Consider the following 18680-nt stretch of genomic DNA (forward strand, 5'->3'; position numbering starts at 1 on the left):
GAGGTAAATAGTGGTGTCCCCCAGGGGTCTGTACTGGGACCAGGACTGTTCAACATATTCATAAATGATCTGGAAAAAGGGTAAACAGTGAGGTGGCAAATTTGATGATGATACAAAACTACTCAAGATAGTTAAGTCCAAAGCAGACTGCGAAGAGTTACAAAGGGATCTCACAAAACTGGGCAACAAAATGGCAGATGAAATTCAATGTTGATAAATACAAAGTAATGTACATTGGAAAACATAATTCCAACTATGCATATAAAATGATGGGGTCTAAATTAGCTGTTACCACTCAAAAAAGAGATCTTGGAGTCATTGTGGATAGTTCTCTGAAAACATCCACTCAATGTGCAGCGCCAGTCAAAAAAGTGAACCAAATGTTGGGAATCATTAGGAAAGGGATAGATAAGACAGAAAATATCATGTTACCTCTATATAAATCCATGTATGCCCACATCTGGAATACTGCGTGCAGATCTTGTTGCCCCATCATGATTGATGTGGAGAAGGTAAATAAGGAAGTGTTGTTTACTCCTTCTCATAACACAAGAATTAATGATAGCCAGCAGGTTTAAAACAAACAAAAGGAAGTATTTCTTCACACAATGCACAGTCAGTTGGTGGAACTCTTTGCCAGAGTATGTTGTGAAGGCCAAGACTATAACAGGGTTCAAAAAAGAATTAGATAGGTTCATGGAGGATAGGTCCATCAATGGCTATTAGCCAGAATGGGTAGGAATGCACAACCATTCTCTGAAGTGTCCCTATCCCCTGTTTGCAAGAAGCTGGGAATGGGCGATGGGATGGATCCAAAGAGGATGGCTCTAGACTGTTCTCAGTGGTAGCAGATGACAGAACAAGGAGTAATGGTCTCAAGTTGCAGTGGGGGAGATTTAGGTTGGATATTAGGAAAAACTTTTTCACTAGGAGGGTGGTTAAACACTGGAATGCGTTATCTAGGGAGGTGGTGGAATCTCCTTCCTTAGAAGTTTTTAAGGTCAGGCTTGACAAAGCCCTGGCTGGGATGATTTAATTGGGGATCAGTCCTGCTTTGAGCAGGGGGTTGGACTAGATGACCTCCTGAGGTCCCTTCTAACCCTGATATTCTATGATTCTATGATTACCTGTTCACGTTCATTCCCTCTGAAGCACCTGGCATTAGCCACTGTTGGAAGACAGGATAATGGGCTAGATGGATCATTGGTCTGACCCACTATGGCCATTTTTTTGTCCTGATTTTTAGAGAAGGCAGTTTTATTTCTGAAGCTTTTCTTTTTGAAGAGTAAAATCACTTTTTATGACTGAAGATATAACTGATCTTTCTCCCTTGGTAGGCTTGAACGATTATCCAGTTGGCTGGATGAAAGACTTGACATTATGTCAAAGCGTGTGGTGGAGGAGCAAAACTTGGAGGATGAAGTTGAGAGACTCGAAGATATCTTTCAGTATGTCACTTTTCAATATTGACTGTATTAATGACCTGGCTGCAGCTTAATCATGGGCCCATGTGAGTTTGGGAAAGACTAAAACTTAAGTATTCAAAGATACTTTAAAGAGAAAGCCAAATGAGTTTATAAACCATACCAGCAAATTGGTATAAAATTACATGCAAAGAAGTCTTGCTTTTTTAGTTACCGATAATGCCGTCTGCAATTTATTATCGCCAGGCAAAGTACACACAAACAAGAAGATTAAGAACAAGACACTGATTCAGAGAAATATTATAGAAATAGTATTGAATACAAAACTTCAAAATCAAACAAGTGTAATGGCTCAGATCCCAGTCCAGGCTAGAGCCCTTTTTTGGTGGGGCAAAGGGGCTGTAAACCTGCCCTAATTGGGTGGCTGAGGTTTTCTCTGATGTGGTGCAGTCCCTGGGTTGTGTAGACGTGGTGGTATAGCCTGCATCTTGCTCCCTGGTGTAGAGGATGTGCTTGGGATGAGTGTTCACGGAGCATTGGTGCACTCTTGTGATCTGTGGTTGCTGGCACAGCTTTTTGGGGCCTGTTATTGGCTGGTACATTAGAACAGCGGTTTTCAAACTGTGGGTCGTGGCCCAGTACTGGGTTGCGGAATGTAAGGCACTGGGTCACAGCAGTTCTGGTCAGCACTGCCAACGGGGCCATTAAAAGTCTCATTGGTGGTGCTGCCTCCCCACCTGTTCCCTCACCACGCTGCACTCCAGAAGCAGCTAGCAGCAGATCCAGCTCCTAGGCCGGGGGGGCCACAGGGCTCCATGAAATGCCCCTGCCCCAAGCACCGGCCGGGGGGAGGGGGTGGGTGCCTGCGGGCGAGAGCTGCATGGAGCCGCTTGTGCACCTCCGCCTAGGAGCCGGACCTGCTGCTGGCTGCTTCTGGGGCGCAGCGTGTTCCGCGGTGCCAGGACAGGCAGGAAGCCTGCCTTAGCACCCCCACTGCTTCGCTGACCACGAGCCACTCAATGTAAGCCTGTGCTCCAATCCCCTGCTCCATCCCAGGGCCCCTTCCTGCAGCCCAAACCCCTCATCCCTGGCCCCAGGCCAGAGCCCTGACCCCATCCTGCACCCCTGCCCCAGCCCAGAGCCCCTTCCCACACCCTGAACCCCTCATTCCCAGCCCCACCCCGCAGCCCTCACCCCCGCACCCCAACCCTCTGTCCCAGCCCTGAGCCCCTTCCACACCCCAAGCCCCTCATCCCGAGCTCCGTTGGGTCACGGGCATCAACAATTTTCTTCAACTGGGTCGCCAGAAAAAAAAAGTTTGAAAACCACTGCATTAGAGCAACTCATCCAGGGGGCTAAAAACAGCAGTGTGAATCCTGCAGCTTGGACTCTCAAGCACATCTGACCATAGGTTTAAGACCCTGAGCTCCAGCCCAAGCGGCAACATCCACACTGCTATTTTTAGCATGATAGCCCTGTATAGCATGTAGCAATCAGAATATATTATCCCTGATCCTTGAATCGCTGTGAAATGACAGAATTATGCTCTAATAACTGTCCTAAATGGGCAGGTCCCACATGGGGGAGTGGCAACTCCTTGAACTTCAGCTCTCAGAGCTTATTTTTCTGCCAGAAGGCATGGTCTGTCCCTCTCTGCAGAAAAGGGTGGGGGAGGTCAGTGCTCTAAGCCTACGCAGAGGCAAGGAGCGCATCTGCACAGACACCCCTTGTCTTTTAACTGCCACCTATTTTCCTGGCTTCATGCTGCCTCTTGTTAGCATGGTTCTGGCAGGAGCTGTGCTGCCAGCCTCTCCTTGCCTGCTGTTATCCCCCCTGAATCCTTCTCAGGAGCATTTCCTGGCACCTCATAAATATGCAGGTGCCCTAGTTATGGATAAAATGTAGGAAAATAATTGTTCTCACTTTTTATGTTGAAAAAGGAAAAGACCCAATAGATATAGTCTGATGTCTATCTTGGTATTTAACTTGAACTGACCCAACAGGATATACCTTCTGTGTATATATGAAATTGAGAAATAAAGGGTAAGGAATAGCCAAACAATGTTGTAAAGAGAAGGAAAATCTCATATTGAAGTACTCATGCAGCGAAGTCAGTAGTTTAAAAAATGTAAGGAATAAATTAACAAGAAGAGGAGGTGAACTAATTATCACTGTCTCAATATTATTTGGTTATCCGAAATAATGCTAGGAATCTCCTACAGAAGTGGTAGAAGCCCCATTGGTTAAGACTTTTAAAACTAGACTGGACCGAGCTCTATATCTTATGGAATAATCCTGCACTCAGAGAGCTGGATTGGAAAGTCTCTTCCATCTCTAATGTCTTACATTTTATTATACAATTCTGTGAACTCCCATTGACTTAATTGGCACTTAGTATTTCTCAAGATCAGCCCCAGTGTTATGTGCAGTGTTACAGGAAGGCAGCATGATATTGTGGATAGAGCACTGGATGGGGATTCAGGAGACCTGGATTCTGTTCTTAGCCCTGGAGTGCTGCGTGACCCATAGCAAGTCACTGCATCTCCGTATGCCTTAGTTTCCCCATCTGTAAAATGGGAATAATGATACTGATTCCCTTTTTAAAGCACTTTGAAGTCTGTTATGAAAACTGCTGTGTAATGTATTATTATTAGCAATTCCGTAGGAATTTAGCAAAGCTTTTGATACTGTCTCCCACAGTATTCTTGCCAGCAAGTTAAAGTATGGGCTGGATGAATGGACTATAAGGTGGATAAAAAGCTGGCTAGATCGTCAGGCTCAATGGGCAGTGATCAATGGCTCTATGTCTAGTTGGCAGCCAGTATCAAGCGGAGTACCCCAATGGTCGGTCCTGGGGCTGGTTTTGTTCAATATCTTCATTTATGATCCGGAGGATGGCGTGGATTGCACCCTCAGCAAATTCACAGATTACACTAAACTGGGGGGAGTGGTAGATATGCTGGAGGGTAGGGATAGGATACAGAGGGACCTAGACAAATTAGAGGATTGGGCCAAAAGAAATGTGATGACGTTCAACAGGGATTAGTGCAGAGTCCTGCACTTAGGACAGAAGAATCCCATGCACTGCTACAGACTAGGGACCAAGCAGCTAGGCAGCAGTTCTACAGAAAAGGACCTAGGGGTTACAGTGGATGAGAAGCTGGATATGAGTCAACAGTGTGCCCTTGTTGCCAAGAAGGCTATTGGCATTTTGGGCTGTATAAGTAGGGGCACTGCCAGCAGATCGAGGGACGCAATCATTCCACTCTATTTGGCATTGGTGAGGCCTCATCTGGAGTACTGTGTCCAGTTTTGGGCCCCACACTACAAGAAGGATGTGGAAAAATTGGAAAGAGTCCAGTGGAGGGTAACAAAAATGATTAGGGGGTGGAGCACATGACGTATGAGGAGAAGCTGAGGGAACTGGGATTGTTTAGTCTGCAGAAGAGAAGAATGAGGGGGGATTTGATAGCTGCTTTCAACTATCAAATTGAGTGGGGAGGGATAGCTCAGTGGTTTGAGCATTGGCCTGCTAAACCTAGGGTTGTGAGTTCAATTCTTGAGGGGACCATTTAGGAATCTGGGGCAAAAGTTGAGGATTGGTCCTGCTTTGAGCAGGGAGTTGGACTAGATGATCTGCTGAGGTCCCTTCCAACCCTGATATTTTATGAATGTATATGATAAGGAGCATGGGAACACACACACACAAACAAAGGAGAAGAAGGGTAAAGTCTTTGTTTTGGTTTGTTTTTTAAATAGCCACCTGTACACAATACTATTGTCTGTAAGGGTTCTCTCAGATAATAGTTCTAAAAATCCAGGAAAAATAAATCCACTGATGAGGGGTGAGCAAACAGAATTTTATAAATTGCTGAATAGCAAAATACTAGTATTATTTTGCTAACCAAATGTGGACAGAATATCAGTTAGGGCATGTTCAGCTGTCTCTGCGGGGCCACCCCACCTGCATACATTTTAAGTCTACTGGGGTGGCAGCCTGAGGGTTGGTGTAAGCCCTGCCCTTCAAGCACAGGAGAGTGTCCACTACCACCTACTGCCAAATCTTCTTGGGGCTTTGGGTAGTCGCTTTTCCATCTCCCTCTTGTATCTCAAAGGAGAGCAGGTCACTGGTAACAGTGTCTCCTGAAAACGCAGTCAGACATATGGGAGCAGGATTACATCTGCCTCCAACTACCAGCGTTTTTATTTTCTTAAACTAAAATCCTCTTGAATGTGTTGAGTCCACAAAAAATTGTTGCATGCTAGTGTTTGCCTTGGGACTTTTACATTAGCAAATATATATAATGTGTGCAAGTGAATGCATGCATCCATCTGCCTTGAGGCTCCAATCTGTGCAAGTTCTTCTGTATTAGTTACTGCACCTAAATCATACCAATGTAGCATCTCTGTTCTTAAACTTTTGCCCTAGTGTTTTGGGCTTGATTAATAGGATCTCTGATTGCCTTCTCTTGCAGTTTGTTATTGATTCTGGCATAAGTCAGGACTCTTGGCTTTGTCATAGCCTTTACCAAGTGCCTGTTTAACTTTGCAATCATGTCGCCTACAACAACAAACCATATGAAGCACAGAACCATGACTGCACACCAAAATAGGTGCATTTCTGAGAAGTGAGTCCCCAGCTGGTAGGAGTGCTTAGCTTGCTGCCTTGGAAAATGCTTTTAAAAATTGTATATTCAAAAAATGACTTATAAAATAAAGTAGTATGCAAAGGTTTAGCATTACTTTGAACCTTTATTCTTGTTTCAGAAACACAAAGGATGCCTATGCAAGAGAACTAGAGAATCTAGAGCAATGTTTAAAGAGAGAAAGTGAGATGAGGTAAAATTACAAGTCACCATCTTCATAAGGAACAGATCAACATATTAATGATTTACAGTGACTTTGTTTAGATTTTTCAAATAAGACCTAAAACCAAGGTCCTAACCACCCAAAGCTCCAGTGGTCCTTTTTGCTGGATAAAGAGTGATTCATCTCAATGTCTTGGCCAAATTACATCTGGGGTAATTGTATTCTGTCTTCTAAATTCCTCTGCTGTCTCATTTGGATGAGATATTCTTCACTTCCTGGCCTGTGGTGGTGTTGTGTGGTAACAGCTGCTAAACTTTACCAAGTAGATGGCTCTGTAACAGCAATTCATTAAATTGTTCTGGTTTGGGTAACAATTTAATTTTGTAAAGCACTTTGGGATCCTTCCAGATGGAAAAACACTGTATACTTGTAAGCTATCGCTGTTGTTTTCCAGTTTAGGGCTGATCTTACACAATTGAGGTCAATGGGAGTTTTGCCATTGATTTCACTGGGAGCAGGATCAGACCTTGAGTCTGTGTGGCCTAATTTTCTCAAGTTCCAAGCGCTCACAACTCCTGTTAAAGTCAATGGGTACTTAGAATGCTCGCACCTTTGAAAATCATGCCACCAGTCTGGTAGACATTTAGGACTCCAGCTGTCATGAGCACAGTGGACTGGGAAAGAGGATGGTCTGTTTTAAAATGATTTTGCATCTTGGATTATAACAGCTGCTTTCTTGGGGACTGCATATTTTTCAGCCTTTAAATAGAGCCTTCCATTGAGTTTGTTTTGTTTGAGGTGTGGTGGTGGGGAGGAGGGTGGAAGCATGTTCTACAAAGACCACTGAAAGCACATTATAATAAGAGTTATGCTAAATGCATCCCTATTGATGAGATCTGCCAAGATGTAAATTGCATCACTCTGCATTCTCTGTTTAAGCACTGATGCTTGGATTTAGATGCCAGGAGGCCCTTTCCTGTCTCACTCTTTTAGTGTGTATGGGCAGGGGGAAGCTAGCTATGGAAGAGGCCCCAAGTTGGATAAATCTGAATTAACTATTGTAACTGGAGTTGTGTGTGAAAGGATGATAAAATTTTCCCAGTTTGCTTTGAAGTTTACTTGGCAAACTCAGAACTCCAAGTGAACCTAAGGGGTAGGAAGGGGAGAAATACTCACAAGCTGAACCATCTTCAAATTCTGGTCTAAAACCCAGTTTTACTCAGCTGTGCTCAAGACGTGCTGCTCTTCCAAACCAAAAGGGACATGTGTTATTTTTAGAGAGGCAAGTTCTACATACTTCTCTTAGGGCTTTTCTCCATGAGAGCCTCCAAGCTGTTTGACTCTGTTTTCCTTACAGAGGTAAGAACTGAAGCTCTCTGGCCATATTGTTCCATCCTCTTTATTATCCACATCATTACCCCATTGCATGGCTAGATCTTCTCTAGGACTTATTTTTGGAAAAATCTACAGCCTGTGTTATGCAGGAGGTTAGACTAGATGATCACAGTGGTCCCTTCTGGCCTGGAAACCTGTGAATTTATGCTGTTGGTGGGATCCTCTCAGAATCAAGTCTGCTTTGTTACTTTACACATGCAATGCAGCTCTGATTTCCCAGTCAGTTACAATGCAATGTCATGTAATGGGTGATATTGTTTATCTACTTGCCACTAGAGCTTTGCTTCAGTGGAAGCAACTTCACCTAGCAAAGAAGAAGGAACTCTTGTGGGTAACAGAGGAGAAATTCATGAATGAAATGAATGTAAGACTTGAGACTGGTAAAAAACGTCATGCTGAGCTAAGTGGAGAGGTATGTTAACCAGTTGGCATTACAACAAAGCCTATCCATTGTAATCCCCTACCTTTCATGCGGTTCTTGGCAAAGTGGTTAAACTTTAAGGGCCAGATCCTCAGTTGGTGTACATTATGATTTTGAAGGCATTGTGTCAGTTTATATCATCTGAGAATCTGGCTTTAACCGATGATTAATAAAATTGTAAAGCAGTTATGATTACACAGCACTGTGTTTCAAATGACGACTACATCCATTTTACTTTTATGATGAGATTACTGGTTCTGTGGATGAAGGGAAAGCAGTGGATGTATTGTTTCTTGACTTTAGCAAAGCTTTTGACACGGTCTCCCATAGTATTCTTGTCAGCAAGTTAAGGAAGTATGGGCTGGATGAATGCACTATAAGGTGGGTAGAAAGCTGGCTAAATTGTCGGGCTCAACGGGTAGTGATCAATGGCTCCATGTCTAGTTGGCAGCCGGTATCAAGTGGAGTGCCCCAAGGGTCGGTCCTGGGGCCGGTTTTATTCAATATCTTCATAAATGATCTGGAGGATGGTGTGGATTGCACTCTCAGCAAATTTGCGGATGATACTAAACTGGGAGGAGTGGTAGATACGCTGGAGGGGAGGGATAGGATACAGAAGGACCTAGAGCAATTGGAAGATTGGGCCAAAAGGAATCTGATGAGGTTCAATAAGGATAAGTGCAGGGTCCTGCACTTAGGACGGAAGAACCCAATGCACAGCTACAGACTAGGGACCGAATGGCTAGGCAGCAGTTCTGCAGAAAAGGACCTAGGGGTGACAGTGGACGAGAAGCTGGATATGAGTCAGCAGTGTGCCCTTGTTGCCAAGAAGGCCAATGGCATTTTGGGATGTATAAGTAGGGGCATAGCGAGCAGATCGAGGGACGTGATCGTTCCCCTCTATTCGACATTGGTGAGGCCTCATCTGGAGTACTGTGTCCAGTTTTGGGCCCCACACTTCAAGAAGGATGTGGATAAATTGGAGAGAGTCCAGCGAAGGGCAACAAAAATGATTAGGGGACTGGAACACATGAGTTATGAGGAGAGGCTGAGGGAGCTGGGATTGTTTAGCCTGCAGAAGAGAAGAATGAGGGGGGATTTGATAGCTGCTTTCAACTACCTGAAAGGGGGTTCCAAAGAGGATGGCTCTAGACTGTTCTCAATGGTAGCAGATGACAGAACGAGGAGTAATGGTCTCAAGTTGCAGTGGGGGAGGTTTAGATTGGATATTAGGAAAAACTTTTTCACTAAGAGGGTGGTGAAACACTGGAATGCGTTACCTAGGGAGGTGGTAGAATCTCCTTCCTTAGAGGTTTTTAAGGTCAGGCTTGACAAAGCCCTGGCTGGGATGATTTAACTGGGAATTGGTCCTGCTTTGAGCAGGGGGTTGGACTAGATGACCTTCTGGGGTCCCTTCCAACCCTGATATTCTATGATTCTATGATTCTATGATACTCAGAGCGGTTATTGTTTAATACTGCAAGTGAGCCAGTGTGTACTGCAGAAATGATTGTCCCTGTTAATTTTGTTTTCTGCAACCAGAATGAGTATTTCCGAAAAGAAATTTTGCAGGCTGAGGAACAGGTCAAACACCTTAGTGATGATATAAATAAAAGGGAAGCTGAATGCGAGAAGTATGAAAACAGCTTAATAGAACACATACAATGGCTTGAGGTAAATGTCATTTTTTAAAAAATTCTTAAAAAGAGTTGTTTAAATGGGGAGATGACGTTTGCTCGTGTAAATTGACACCACTCTATTGACTTCAGTGGTGCTACACCAATTGCCACTAGCAGATAATTTGGCCCATGATTACTAATAGTTTCAGGAAAAAGTGATTCAGTGCCATATTAACTCTTTGAATGCTGTACTGACGTTCCTAGAACAGGAGAGGTTTGGGTTGGCTTTTTTGGGTTTTCTTTTTCTTGCTAAGCAGTTATGACCTGATCCAAAGCCCACTGATATCTCTGGGCTTTGAATTGGGCCCTTAGCACTTACTAGCAGTGGGTAAAGTCTTCCTTTGCAACTCGTACAAGGCTTTGTGTGCACTGAAAATAAGAGCAATGAAGTGGTGGATTCCATGCAGGGAGCTTTCCCACAGTTACTTGATTGCTAGATGCCAAAGGCAAAGAGGTCTGATCATTGTTTGGTTTAAACTGCCTTAATCCCACCTGTTCCCTGAACTGCTAGATGAGACCTAAGTGAGAAATAAAATAAAACTGGTTTCTTCTTAGTAGTCTTCCAGACAAACCAACAACAAAGGCATCAGTCTGAGTTTTGTGGCTGATATATCATCTAGTACAGGAAGTTGATTGAACAACTCATACTGCTACTAAATTGTGGCATGCCCTCCACATGTGTGTCCTTATCCATATGTATGTACTCATATCTATCAAATGGAATTCCATGCCGAGAAAGTGCCCATAAAAAGTGTAAAAGATCTGCAATAAAAAATGTAAAATAAAATATAGTGGACCAAATTCTTTCGTGATTTTCAACCCCGTTAACTTTGAAGCAGTTGCTTGGAGTTGATCAGTGTGAAATTTGTCCCACAATATTTAGATAAACAGCACAGGCTTTATGAAAATATTAGTCTCACTGCTGACATGATGGGCCAAATTCTGTTCGGAGTTACAGAGCTGTAAATCCATTGACATCACTGGTGTTGTGTGAGGCGTAATCCAGGGCAGTTTGGTCCTATGTGCACTAATCTTCTGAGTGCTCTATTATAGTTTCCAGCAGCCCTCCTTCAAAGAGAAAGGAGGACAATATGAGACTCTGAATGAGAACTGACTGGAGCTTCCAGAAACATCAGGCACTTCTCCCATCCGGTGTATGTAGCATTTCCTCTGTCTCTAGGTAACATTTCCTGGTTGTATGATTCTCAGCCGTCAGTCTAATGGTTCAGAATAGGATAAACCAGACATCCTTAATGTATGAAATATCCCAAGCCTCTTCTTCTCTCTCTCTTTCAATGCCTTTGTGTGTATGGATCTAAAATAATTACACACTGGATCTCTCCTTATGTGCACTTCCTGGCAGCTGTGCTGTTCAAAAACATACATAACGTGTGATAAATGCTCTTTAATTCCTACTCTAGTGTCTTTAATAGGGTTGCTCTAACATCCCACAATAAATGTGACATATGAGGATTACCCTTTGCATGTGGACTAGACTGAGTCAAGTCAAAGATAATGATATACCCTTTGGGGTAGAAAAATAATTGTAACTATTATTTCTCCTTCAGTGGTTCTCTCTCTGGTTTTTCTCTTCTTTAACTGTCTCCGTTTCTTCCTGTGTCTTCACTTTTTATCATTTTGGTGTTGCAACAACTTGTGCCTCTTCCTGGGGCTTCTACTCTTTTGTACTCTTCTCCAGTTGTGCACACCCTAGTCATTTCAGTCATACTTGCTGCAGTCTCTGCTCACTTATTTATCTTATTATAGTCTTATTTGTCTGTAAAGCAATGTGAACACCCATGGCTCTATCTGCTGTTTCTTCTATTGCGGTGTTCTGTGCACCCAGAGCATATTCCTGTGCCAATACAAGTATTGCTACTTGAATTCACTGCTTCTATTTAAATCACTTTGTAATGTGGCTGGAGATTCACGATGTGTAATGTCAAAAGAATTAATTAGGCTGTCTCCTCATTCTGGATATTCAAATTGCCTTCATTTTGCCACTCTTCACTTTCAAATCTATGTCTCTCAACTCTGCAGTTTCCAGTTAATCTGTTCATTTTGTCTTCCTTTGCTACAGTGATTATGTCCACTTTAATAGATCGTTAATTAACATTTATTTTCACTAAAGGATGATGTCAAAGGTAAAACTGAAGAGATATATCAAAAAGAACAACAACTAATTCTGAGCATCCCTCTCATAGAAGTAAGACAGAAAGAGTTGGAAGAGAAGCATGAAAAATATGAAGACTTGAAAAAAGTAGTCTCAGGTAGATATTAAATAACTCCGATGCACTTCGAAGCTTTCTGCTTCTGTCTTAGAAAGAGATCTGACTTGGTAATATGGGTGACCTCAAAGCTAATGAGCAACTGGCATTCCACAAAAGAGGAATGCCTGAAAAATTTGAAGATGACTTTGTAGAGGTTTAAGATTAATATAGACCCTGAAGATAGGTATTTTGTTTCCCCTCCCCAATCTTTATCCTAATCCTCTTTACTTAACTTTGTGTATTATGGTGAATCTGGTATTTTGATATATTTGTTGTATTTGAAAAAATTATTAAAATTATATATAAATAAGAGGTCTGACTGTACCAGAGCTGTCTACCATAGTTCAGATGAACTGTAAAGTACAGTAAAGCTCTGAGGGCTTTGTGCACCAGATAGATTATGACATCTGGACACTACTGAAACATTAATAATGAATAATAATGTCCCTATACAGAAGATCATTTGTTGATGGAACATCTAGTTCTGTCGTCTAAAAAAACCTTTTCCTGATGTGTAGAACTAAAAGATGAAGAGACAAGACTGACAAAATCCATTGATCGGTCAGTCAGGATGATTGGTAAACTCAAGAAGATCATGGTAATGGTTTAAACCTTATTTAACGTTATTTGTTAAAGTTTCCTAAATCAGTTTTCTTCCTCTCTGTTCTTGTGCTTTTTAATGATCTCCCTCCGCCCTTCCAATACCATCTTCCTATAGCTGCTGTGCAACTGGTCATGCACAGAGATTCTGGCTGGAGGATGCTTGCATAGCTTGATTCAGAGCAGCACTGTCCTTTGTCATGCAAAAAACTGACCTTGATCTTGTGACCCTTAGTCATAAGCGCTGTCCCAATGGAATTAAAAGGATGACTTAAGTGAGGAAGGGGCTGCAGTATTGAGCCCTGTGTGAGCTCTGTCCCTGTACAGAAGCTGACCGTGGCTGGTGCAAGAGCCTTTGCTGCTTCTTGGTAAAACTGTCGGGTATCTTTGTCTCATGATCTCTCCAGCTCATTGCCTATCTTGACTATATCAATAGATAACAGCATAAAGGGAGAGAAATTCAGAGTCACAGATGGTTTGTGTGAAAGACACAGTACTAAAGAAAGGTGTCTGAGTCACAAACAAAACCGCAAGGTTTGTGCCTGGCTGGCCTGATACTGCAAGGATGGAGCTCTGTGGTTGCTGACGCACAAAAGCCCACAGTCACAGATGCTAATCCTTATTCGAGAAGGAAATGCTCCTTCTCCAAGCATCTTTAAATAGGCAATAGCTTACCCAGAATCTGTGTTCCAAACATTTGTGTACCACCAAAGCCTTCATCAATAGAAATATGTTGTGTGTGTGTGTCGCTAAGCTCATCAATGTGACCCCATGTCTGATTTAAATAGACAGGAAATGAGGTTCAATGGTTAGTGTATGAGACAGTGTCAGGAGACCTGGGTTCTATTCCCAGCTGTGCCACTGGCTTGCTGACCTTGAGCAATTCCACTTCACCTTTCTGTGCCTCTTTTCCCTACTGTGTAAGATGAAGATAACTAGGATTCCTTTTGTAAAGCTTTGAAATCTTTCTGCGAAAGGTGCCCCATATGTGAAAAGTATTATTATTATTATTAATTTTTTAGGTTACAACAATTATAGTCCAAATACAAGATCAATTACAAATGAAGCAAAATAATGAAGGATTTATTCATTAATAGGCTGAGCTGAAGAATGAATTAAGAATAAAGCGTGACCTGGCATTTGACCAGTTGAAAGAGCATACAGAAGTTCTGAAGTTGCTAGAGAGGGACATCTATGAGGTCGACAGGAAGCTCGACATTGTGAAGACAGAAAACTGCAGACTGAAATTAGTGAGTATACTGAAGTATACTGATGGTTTACATCACAGCTTGTCAGCATGCAGGTCTCTCTTCAATTTTCTTTTCACAGGGAAAAATAGAATTGGAGAAGGATGAAACAGAATAAACACTATAAATGCTTCAGCATGCAAAATAGGAGCCAAATTTTGCCTTCTGATGCACCTGTGAGGCTCCCGGTAGCTTCGTTGGGAGACACGTAGGAACATCTAAAGGCAGGATTTGTCCCTTTTACATTTTGTCTGTGAAGGGATCTTTCATCATTGAGTAGAAAAAGCACTGGTGCATCCAGTCAGGTATATAGGGAAAGGCTTCCCTGCTAGCTGTGGAAGACTGTGTGAAAACTGAGGTATAAAAGCAGCCTGTGTTGTTTGGTATTGCAACAAGGGAGACAATCCCTTTTGACTTACACAGCCATTTTAGCTCATTCTTTTGTTCTGGAGCAGTGGCTGGAGCACTGTGTGTCAGAAAACCCAACCCCACTAAGTGATATGAAATGGTCTCAAGCTGAAACTAGGTGGTAAGCTATCCCCTCTTAGAATGGTGCACTGTTGTGATGAGAGGTGAGAAACACTGGGATTCATTGTGGTTACTGCCCAGAGAGGGTTAACAGTGCCTCCCGCCACTCTACAACAAAGATCACAGGAAAGCTGACTTGTTTTGACTCTACAGAAGGTTTGCATGCAGCATGCTGATGTTCAGCTTTCCAGGTGCATTTTCTTTCAGGGACTGTAGGAATCCCTACATTTTCCTTGATGGATCCAGCTCTGGACTCGAGTGATGATGACATGATCAGTCAGTTCTATCCTGGCTAAGCATTTGTTGCTGCCTATTGTTTTCCAGGGTTAACGTAGTTTTCAAAAGGGCCTAGTCCCATGTTAGAAGCGACTTCGAGCTGGAGGTGTGAATTCCAGCTTGAGGAGACATGGCCACACTAGCTCCGATCAAGCTAGCACACTAAAAATAGAAGTGTAGCTGCTGTGGTGCAAGCAGTGACAGGGGCTAGCCATTCTGCATGCGTACCTATGGTCTCAGATGGGATTGTACTTGGAGTGGTTAGACCCGCGTGCCACCATGGCTACACTTCTATTTTTAGTGCACTAGCTCTATCAGAGTGCAACTTATGTTTCCTCAAGCTAGAGTTTACATCTTCCCGCTCTAGACATACCTTTAGGCATTTAAGAGCCCAATTTTCATTGAAAGTCAATAGACTTAGGTTCATAAGTGCCTGAGTCATTTCTGAAAATGGGACTTAGGCTCCTAAGGCTCCTAGATATTTTTGGGAATGTTACCCTAAGTCTTCCATTGCTAGGTCCTGTGCTAGGTGTCAAACTAGCCTACAAGAATAAAGGAGTTACTTCTCCAGAAAAGATCTGAGCACATTAGACTATTGTGGAAGCAAAGTCTTGATTGCTGATCTATGTCAGGCCACAACTCAAAGCTGAAGCTACACCTTCATTAGACACAGTGAGGTAAATTTCCAAAGGGCTTTCTGAATTGTGTGTTGTATTTGTATGCGCCCCTGTTTGAATGCACAGAAGCCTGGTTTTACGAGTGCAGTTGCCTGTATTTGCATGCACTAATATTACAGATGCTCCTTAGGAGGTGCTTTGAAAATGTGACCTTATAATTTATTTTCCGTCATATAAACATAAGCCTTCTTTGGAAAGACAGCCCTTTTACCATAGTACAGTTATCCCTCTCCTTGATGCTCAGTATAGGAACAATTTCAAGATGGTCTGTTCATGCTGACACCCAAATGCTGGTTGCTGTACGTCAGGGGTGGGCAAACTTTGTGGCCCAAGGGCCACATCTGGGTATGGAAATTGTATGGCAGGCCATGAATGCTCACGAAATTGGGGTTGGGGTGTAGGAGGAGGTGAGGGCTCTGGCTGGGGGTGCGGGCTCTGGGGTGGGGCCAGAAATGAGGAGTTCAGGGTGTGGGATGGGGCTCTGGGCTGGGGCGGGGGAGTAGGGGGCAGGAGGGGGTGAGAACTCTGGCTGGAACTGCAGGCTCTGGGGTGGGGCTGGGGATGAGTGGTTTGGGGTGTAGGAGGGTGCTCCAGGCTGGAACTGAGGGGTTCAGAATGTGGGAGGGGGCTCCGGGCTGGGCCAGGGGATTGGGGCACAGAGGTGTGTGAGGGCTCCGGCTGGGGGTACAGGCTCTGGGGTAGGGCTGGGGATGAGGGGCTTGGGGTGCAGGAGGGGGCTCTGGGCTGGGATTGAGGGGTTCGGAGGGTGGGAGGGGTATCAGGGCTGGCCAGGGGGCTGGGGCATGGGAAGGGCTCAGGAGTGCAGCCTCTGGGCAGCACTTACCTCAAGCAGCTCCTGGAAGCAGCAGCATGTTCCCCCTCCGGCTTCTACGTGGAGGCGTGACCAGGCAGCTCTGCACGCCGCTCCGTCCGCAGGCGCCATCCCTGCAGTTCCCATGCCACAGTTCCCAGTCAATGGGGGAGTTGCGAGGGCACTGTCTGGGGCGGGGGCAGCTTGCGGAGCCCCCGGCTGTCCCTATGCGTAGGAGCCGGGGGAGAGACATGCTGCTGTTTCCGGGAGCTGCGGCATGTGCGTGCAAGCCTCAGGCCCCACTCCCCAGTGGGAGATGGAGGGCTAGATTAAATCGGCTGGCAGGCGGGATGTGGCCCATGGGCTGTAGTTTGCCCACCCTTGTTCTACGTCCTCTACTGCTGATGATGTAGCAAAGGAACTATAGAAAGAAGAAAATCAGTTTCAACTCCAAAAGCCAGAGCCACTGGTACCTGAAGTACAACAAAGATACGAGTTTGGAACCTGCTTTTGTACTTCACTATTGTCTTGGGACAGTTAGATATAGTAAAGAGACACAGGGAAACTAAACTGCGAGTGAAGAGTGAGGGCCAAAGCCTCAGCGGGTATAAATCAGCACAGCTACATTGACTGACTGGTTTAGAGCTGAGGATCTGGTCCTGAGATTTCACTTATTTTGGTTATCATTAATGTCATTGTTCTGGAAAGTGAAATGGATGCCTGATGTTGAGGAAAAGTGTAGCAATGGAAAGAGTTTTGTCCTGGGGAGTACACCACCCTCTGTATATCTGTAGGTCACAAAAATAGCTAAAGAGATCAGGAAGAAGAGACCAAACACAAATGTTTACATAGCTGCAATGATTTTCTCTGCAGTGCAATGCACAGATGAAAGCAGATATTTTGACAATGAGCCATGAAGCCGAAAACCACAAATCAACAACAGTAAAAATTCTGAGTGATCTGACAGTCCTTCATCGTGAGTAACATGTCATCAAAGGAAATGTTCAGTTATTTAAAAACAAAAATGATCATATTCTCAGTATTTGAAAAGGAAGACTATTTTAGAATGTTTGTTTCTCTGACAATCTGCTAACATTTTAAAACTGAATTTATTTTAGAGCTTTTTCTGAAGGGATGGTCAGAGGACAGTAGCATGCAAAAGGTGGGTTTCAACATTTTTTGACAAGGTATTTTTTAGCATTGAAAATAATTTGGTTACCATGCAAAAAAGAATAATAGAAGATTTGGCACTGTAAATAGTCTACTACCATTACTCTGCCACAGGGTAAAATACAGGAAATTAGAAATTTTCTAGCACTGCATAAAAATAATGATTGTAAAATTTCTTTGTCCTAGGTTGGTTCAGATTCTATTTCCCTCATGCTAGGTTCAAACAAACCTAAAGGTTGTCATCTTTCTTTAATGTTTTTTAAAACTCAACCTGCAATAAGAAACTCATGAAAAAATCTACAATAAGAGCTGTCTCTGGATCTCAAGAGTGGGTATGCCAACCCAGCAGAGCTATACATTTGGTGTTTGGACAATCTATGAAAAGTCAGGAAATGCAAAACAAAAGCATCCGAATGTTTTGTGATTTCTTTTTCTTTACAAGAAAATGATTTTTCCACTTTGTCTCATTATAGGAATTTGTGGCGAATGAGAAGGAAATCATGGCTGCAATAGCAGATCTTGTAATGAAACTTCATCAGAGAGAGAAAAAGATTGATTTTATTAACAAAGGGCTACAAAATAACTTTGATGGACTGGATTCTTTGTTAGAAAGTAAATCCAGCACAGAACCCAGTAAGATACACCAATCCCTTTTCTTTTACTTTGTATCCTGATGGAATTATGGTGAATTTGTTCATTTGGAATAAACAGTGATAACACTTCAGAAGTAAGCTCCATGGAGCTACATCAGTTTCCACCAGCGAGGATCTGGACTTACATTCACAGTGGAAAAGCTATTGTGTTCATTGGGAAAAGTATGCATATTTTATTGCACAGCCTGGGTGATGATGATACATTTAATTTCCTGTTCCTAAAGGCTAATTCAGTAAGAAAGCTGTGAAAAATATTTAGAGCTTCACTGTTCTCTTCAGAAACACATTTTAGCTTTTCCACAATGGACGTGCGAAGGCTAACAAGTCAGAGCTGCTGCCTGGCCTGGCGCTATATGATTAGCATTATGGCACTGTAAGTTTAATTGATGGTTAGGATGCCTAGAATTTTTTGTATCGGCAACTTCTATTGTTTACATTTTAAATAATAATACACTGGGACTGAGCATGAACGTGTCTCCTCTTAGGGCCATTCCCTCCATCCCCCATAATACCTTGCTACTCATTTTAGTTCCGGTGGTACAGGCTTGTGCTTTGGATGCTAAAAGTCCTAAGCTCTATCCCGGGGAATGTCCGTGGTATGTGCATGCATATGGCTATATTCCTGTAACAGAAGTACATTGGTTTTTTGATTATAGGATTTTTAAGCAGAAAGGTTCTTGTAGTCATACACCTTTGAGGTGATTGGGATTTGGATATTTG

The 18680-nt window shown here is 43.2% G+C and overlaps 1 protein-coding gene across 5 annotated transcripts in view; it reads left to right on the forward strand.

Annotated features, from left to right (window-relative positions):
* The window catches only part of CCDC175 (coiled-coil domain containing 175), a 44846-nt gene that overhangs the window by 23562 nt on the left and 2604 nt on the right, over nucleotides 1-18680 (forward strand). For 3 of the 5 annotated variants that reach the window (XR_013635995.1, XR_013635996.1, XR_013635994.1), the window contains 10 exons: nucleotides 1338-1448; nucleotides 6192-6263; nucleotides 7905-8040; nucleotides 9592-9723; nucleotides 11860-11998; nucleotides 12517-12596; nucleotides 13696-13848; nucleotides 17011-17113; nucleotides 17256-17299; nucleotides 17781-18333. Coding sequence is in view for 2 of the 5 variants with exons in the window: in XM_078853407.1 (XP_078709533.1) it covers nucleotides 1338-1448; nucleotides 6192-6263; nucleotides 7905-8040; nucleotides 9592-9723; nucleotides 11860-11998; nucleotides 12517-12596; nucleotides 13696-13848; nucleotides 17011-17113; nucleotides 17256-17299; nucleotides 17781-17940 (1130 nt within the window). In the remaining 3 variants the exon portion in view is untranslated. The remainder of the gene's footprint in view (nucleotides 1-1337; nucleotides 1449-6191; nucleotides 6264-7904; nucleotides 8041-9591; nucleotides 9724-11859; nucleotides 11999-12516; nucleotides 12597-13695; nucleotides 13849-17010; nucleotides 17114-17255; nucleotides 17300-17780; nucleotides 18334-18680) is intronic. The other 2 variants (XM_078853407.1, XM_078853408.1) reach the window with 1 other exon arrangement.

The sequence above is a fragment of the Lepidochelys kempii genome, chromosome 6, assembly GCF_965140285.1.
Source record: "Lepidochelys kempii isolate rLepKem1 chromosome 6, rLepKem1.hap1, whole genome shotgun sequence".
NCBI classification, from domain to species: Eukaryota; Metazoa; Chordata; order Testudines; family Cheloniidae; genus Lepidochelys; species Lepidochelys kempii.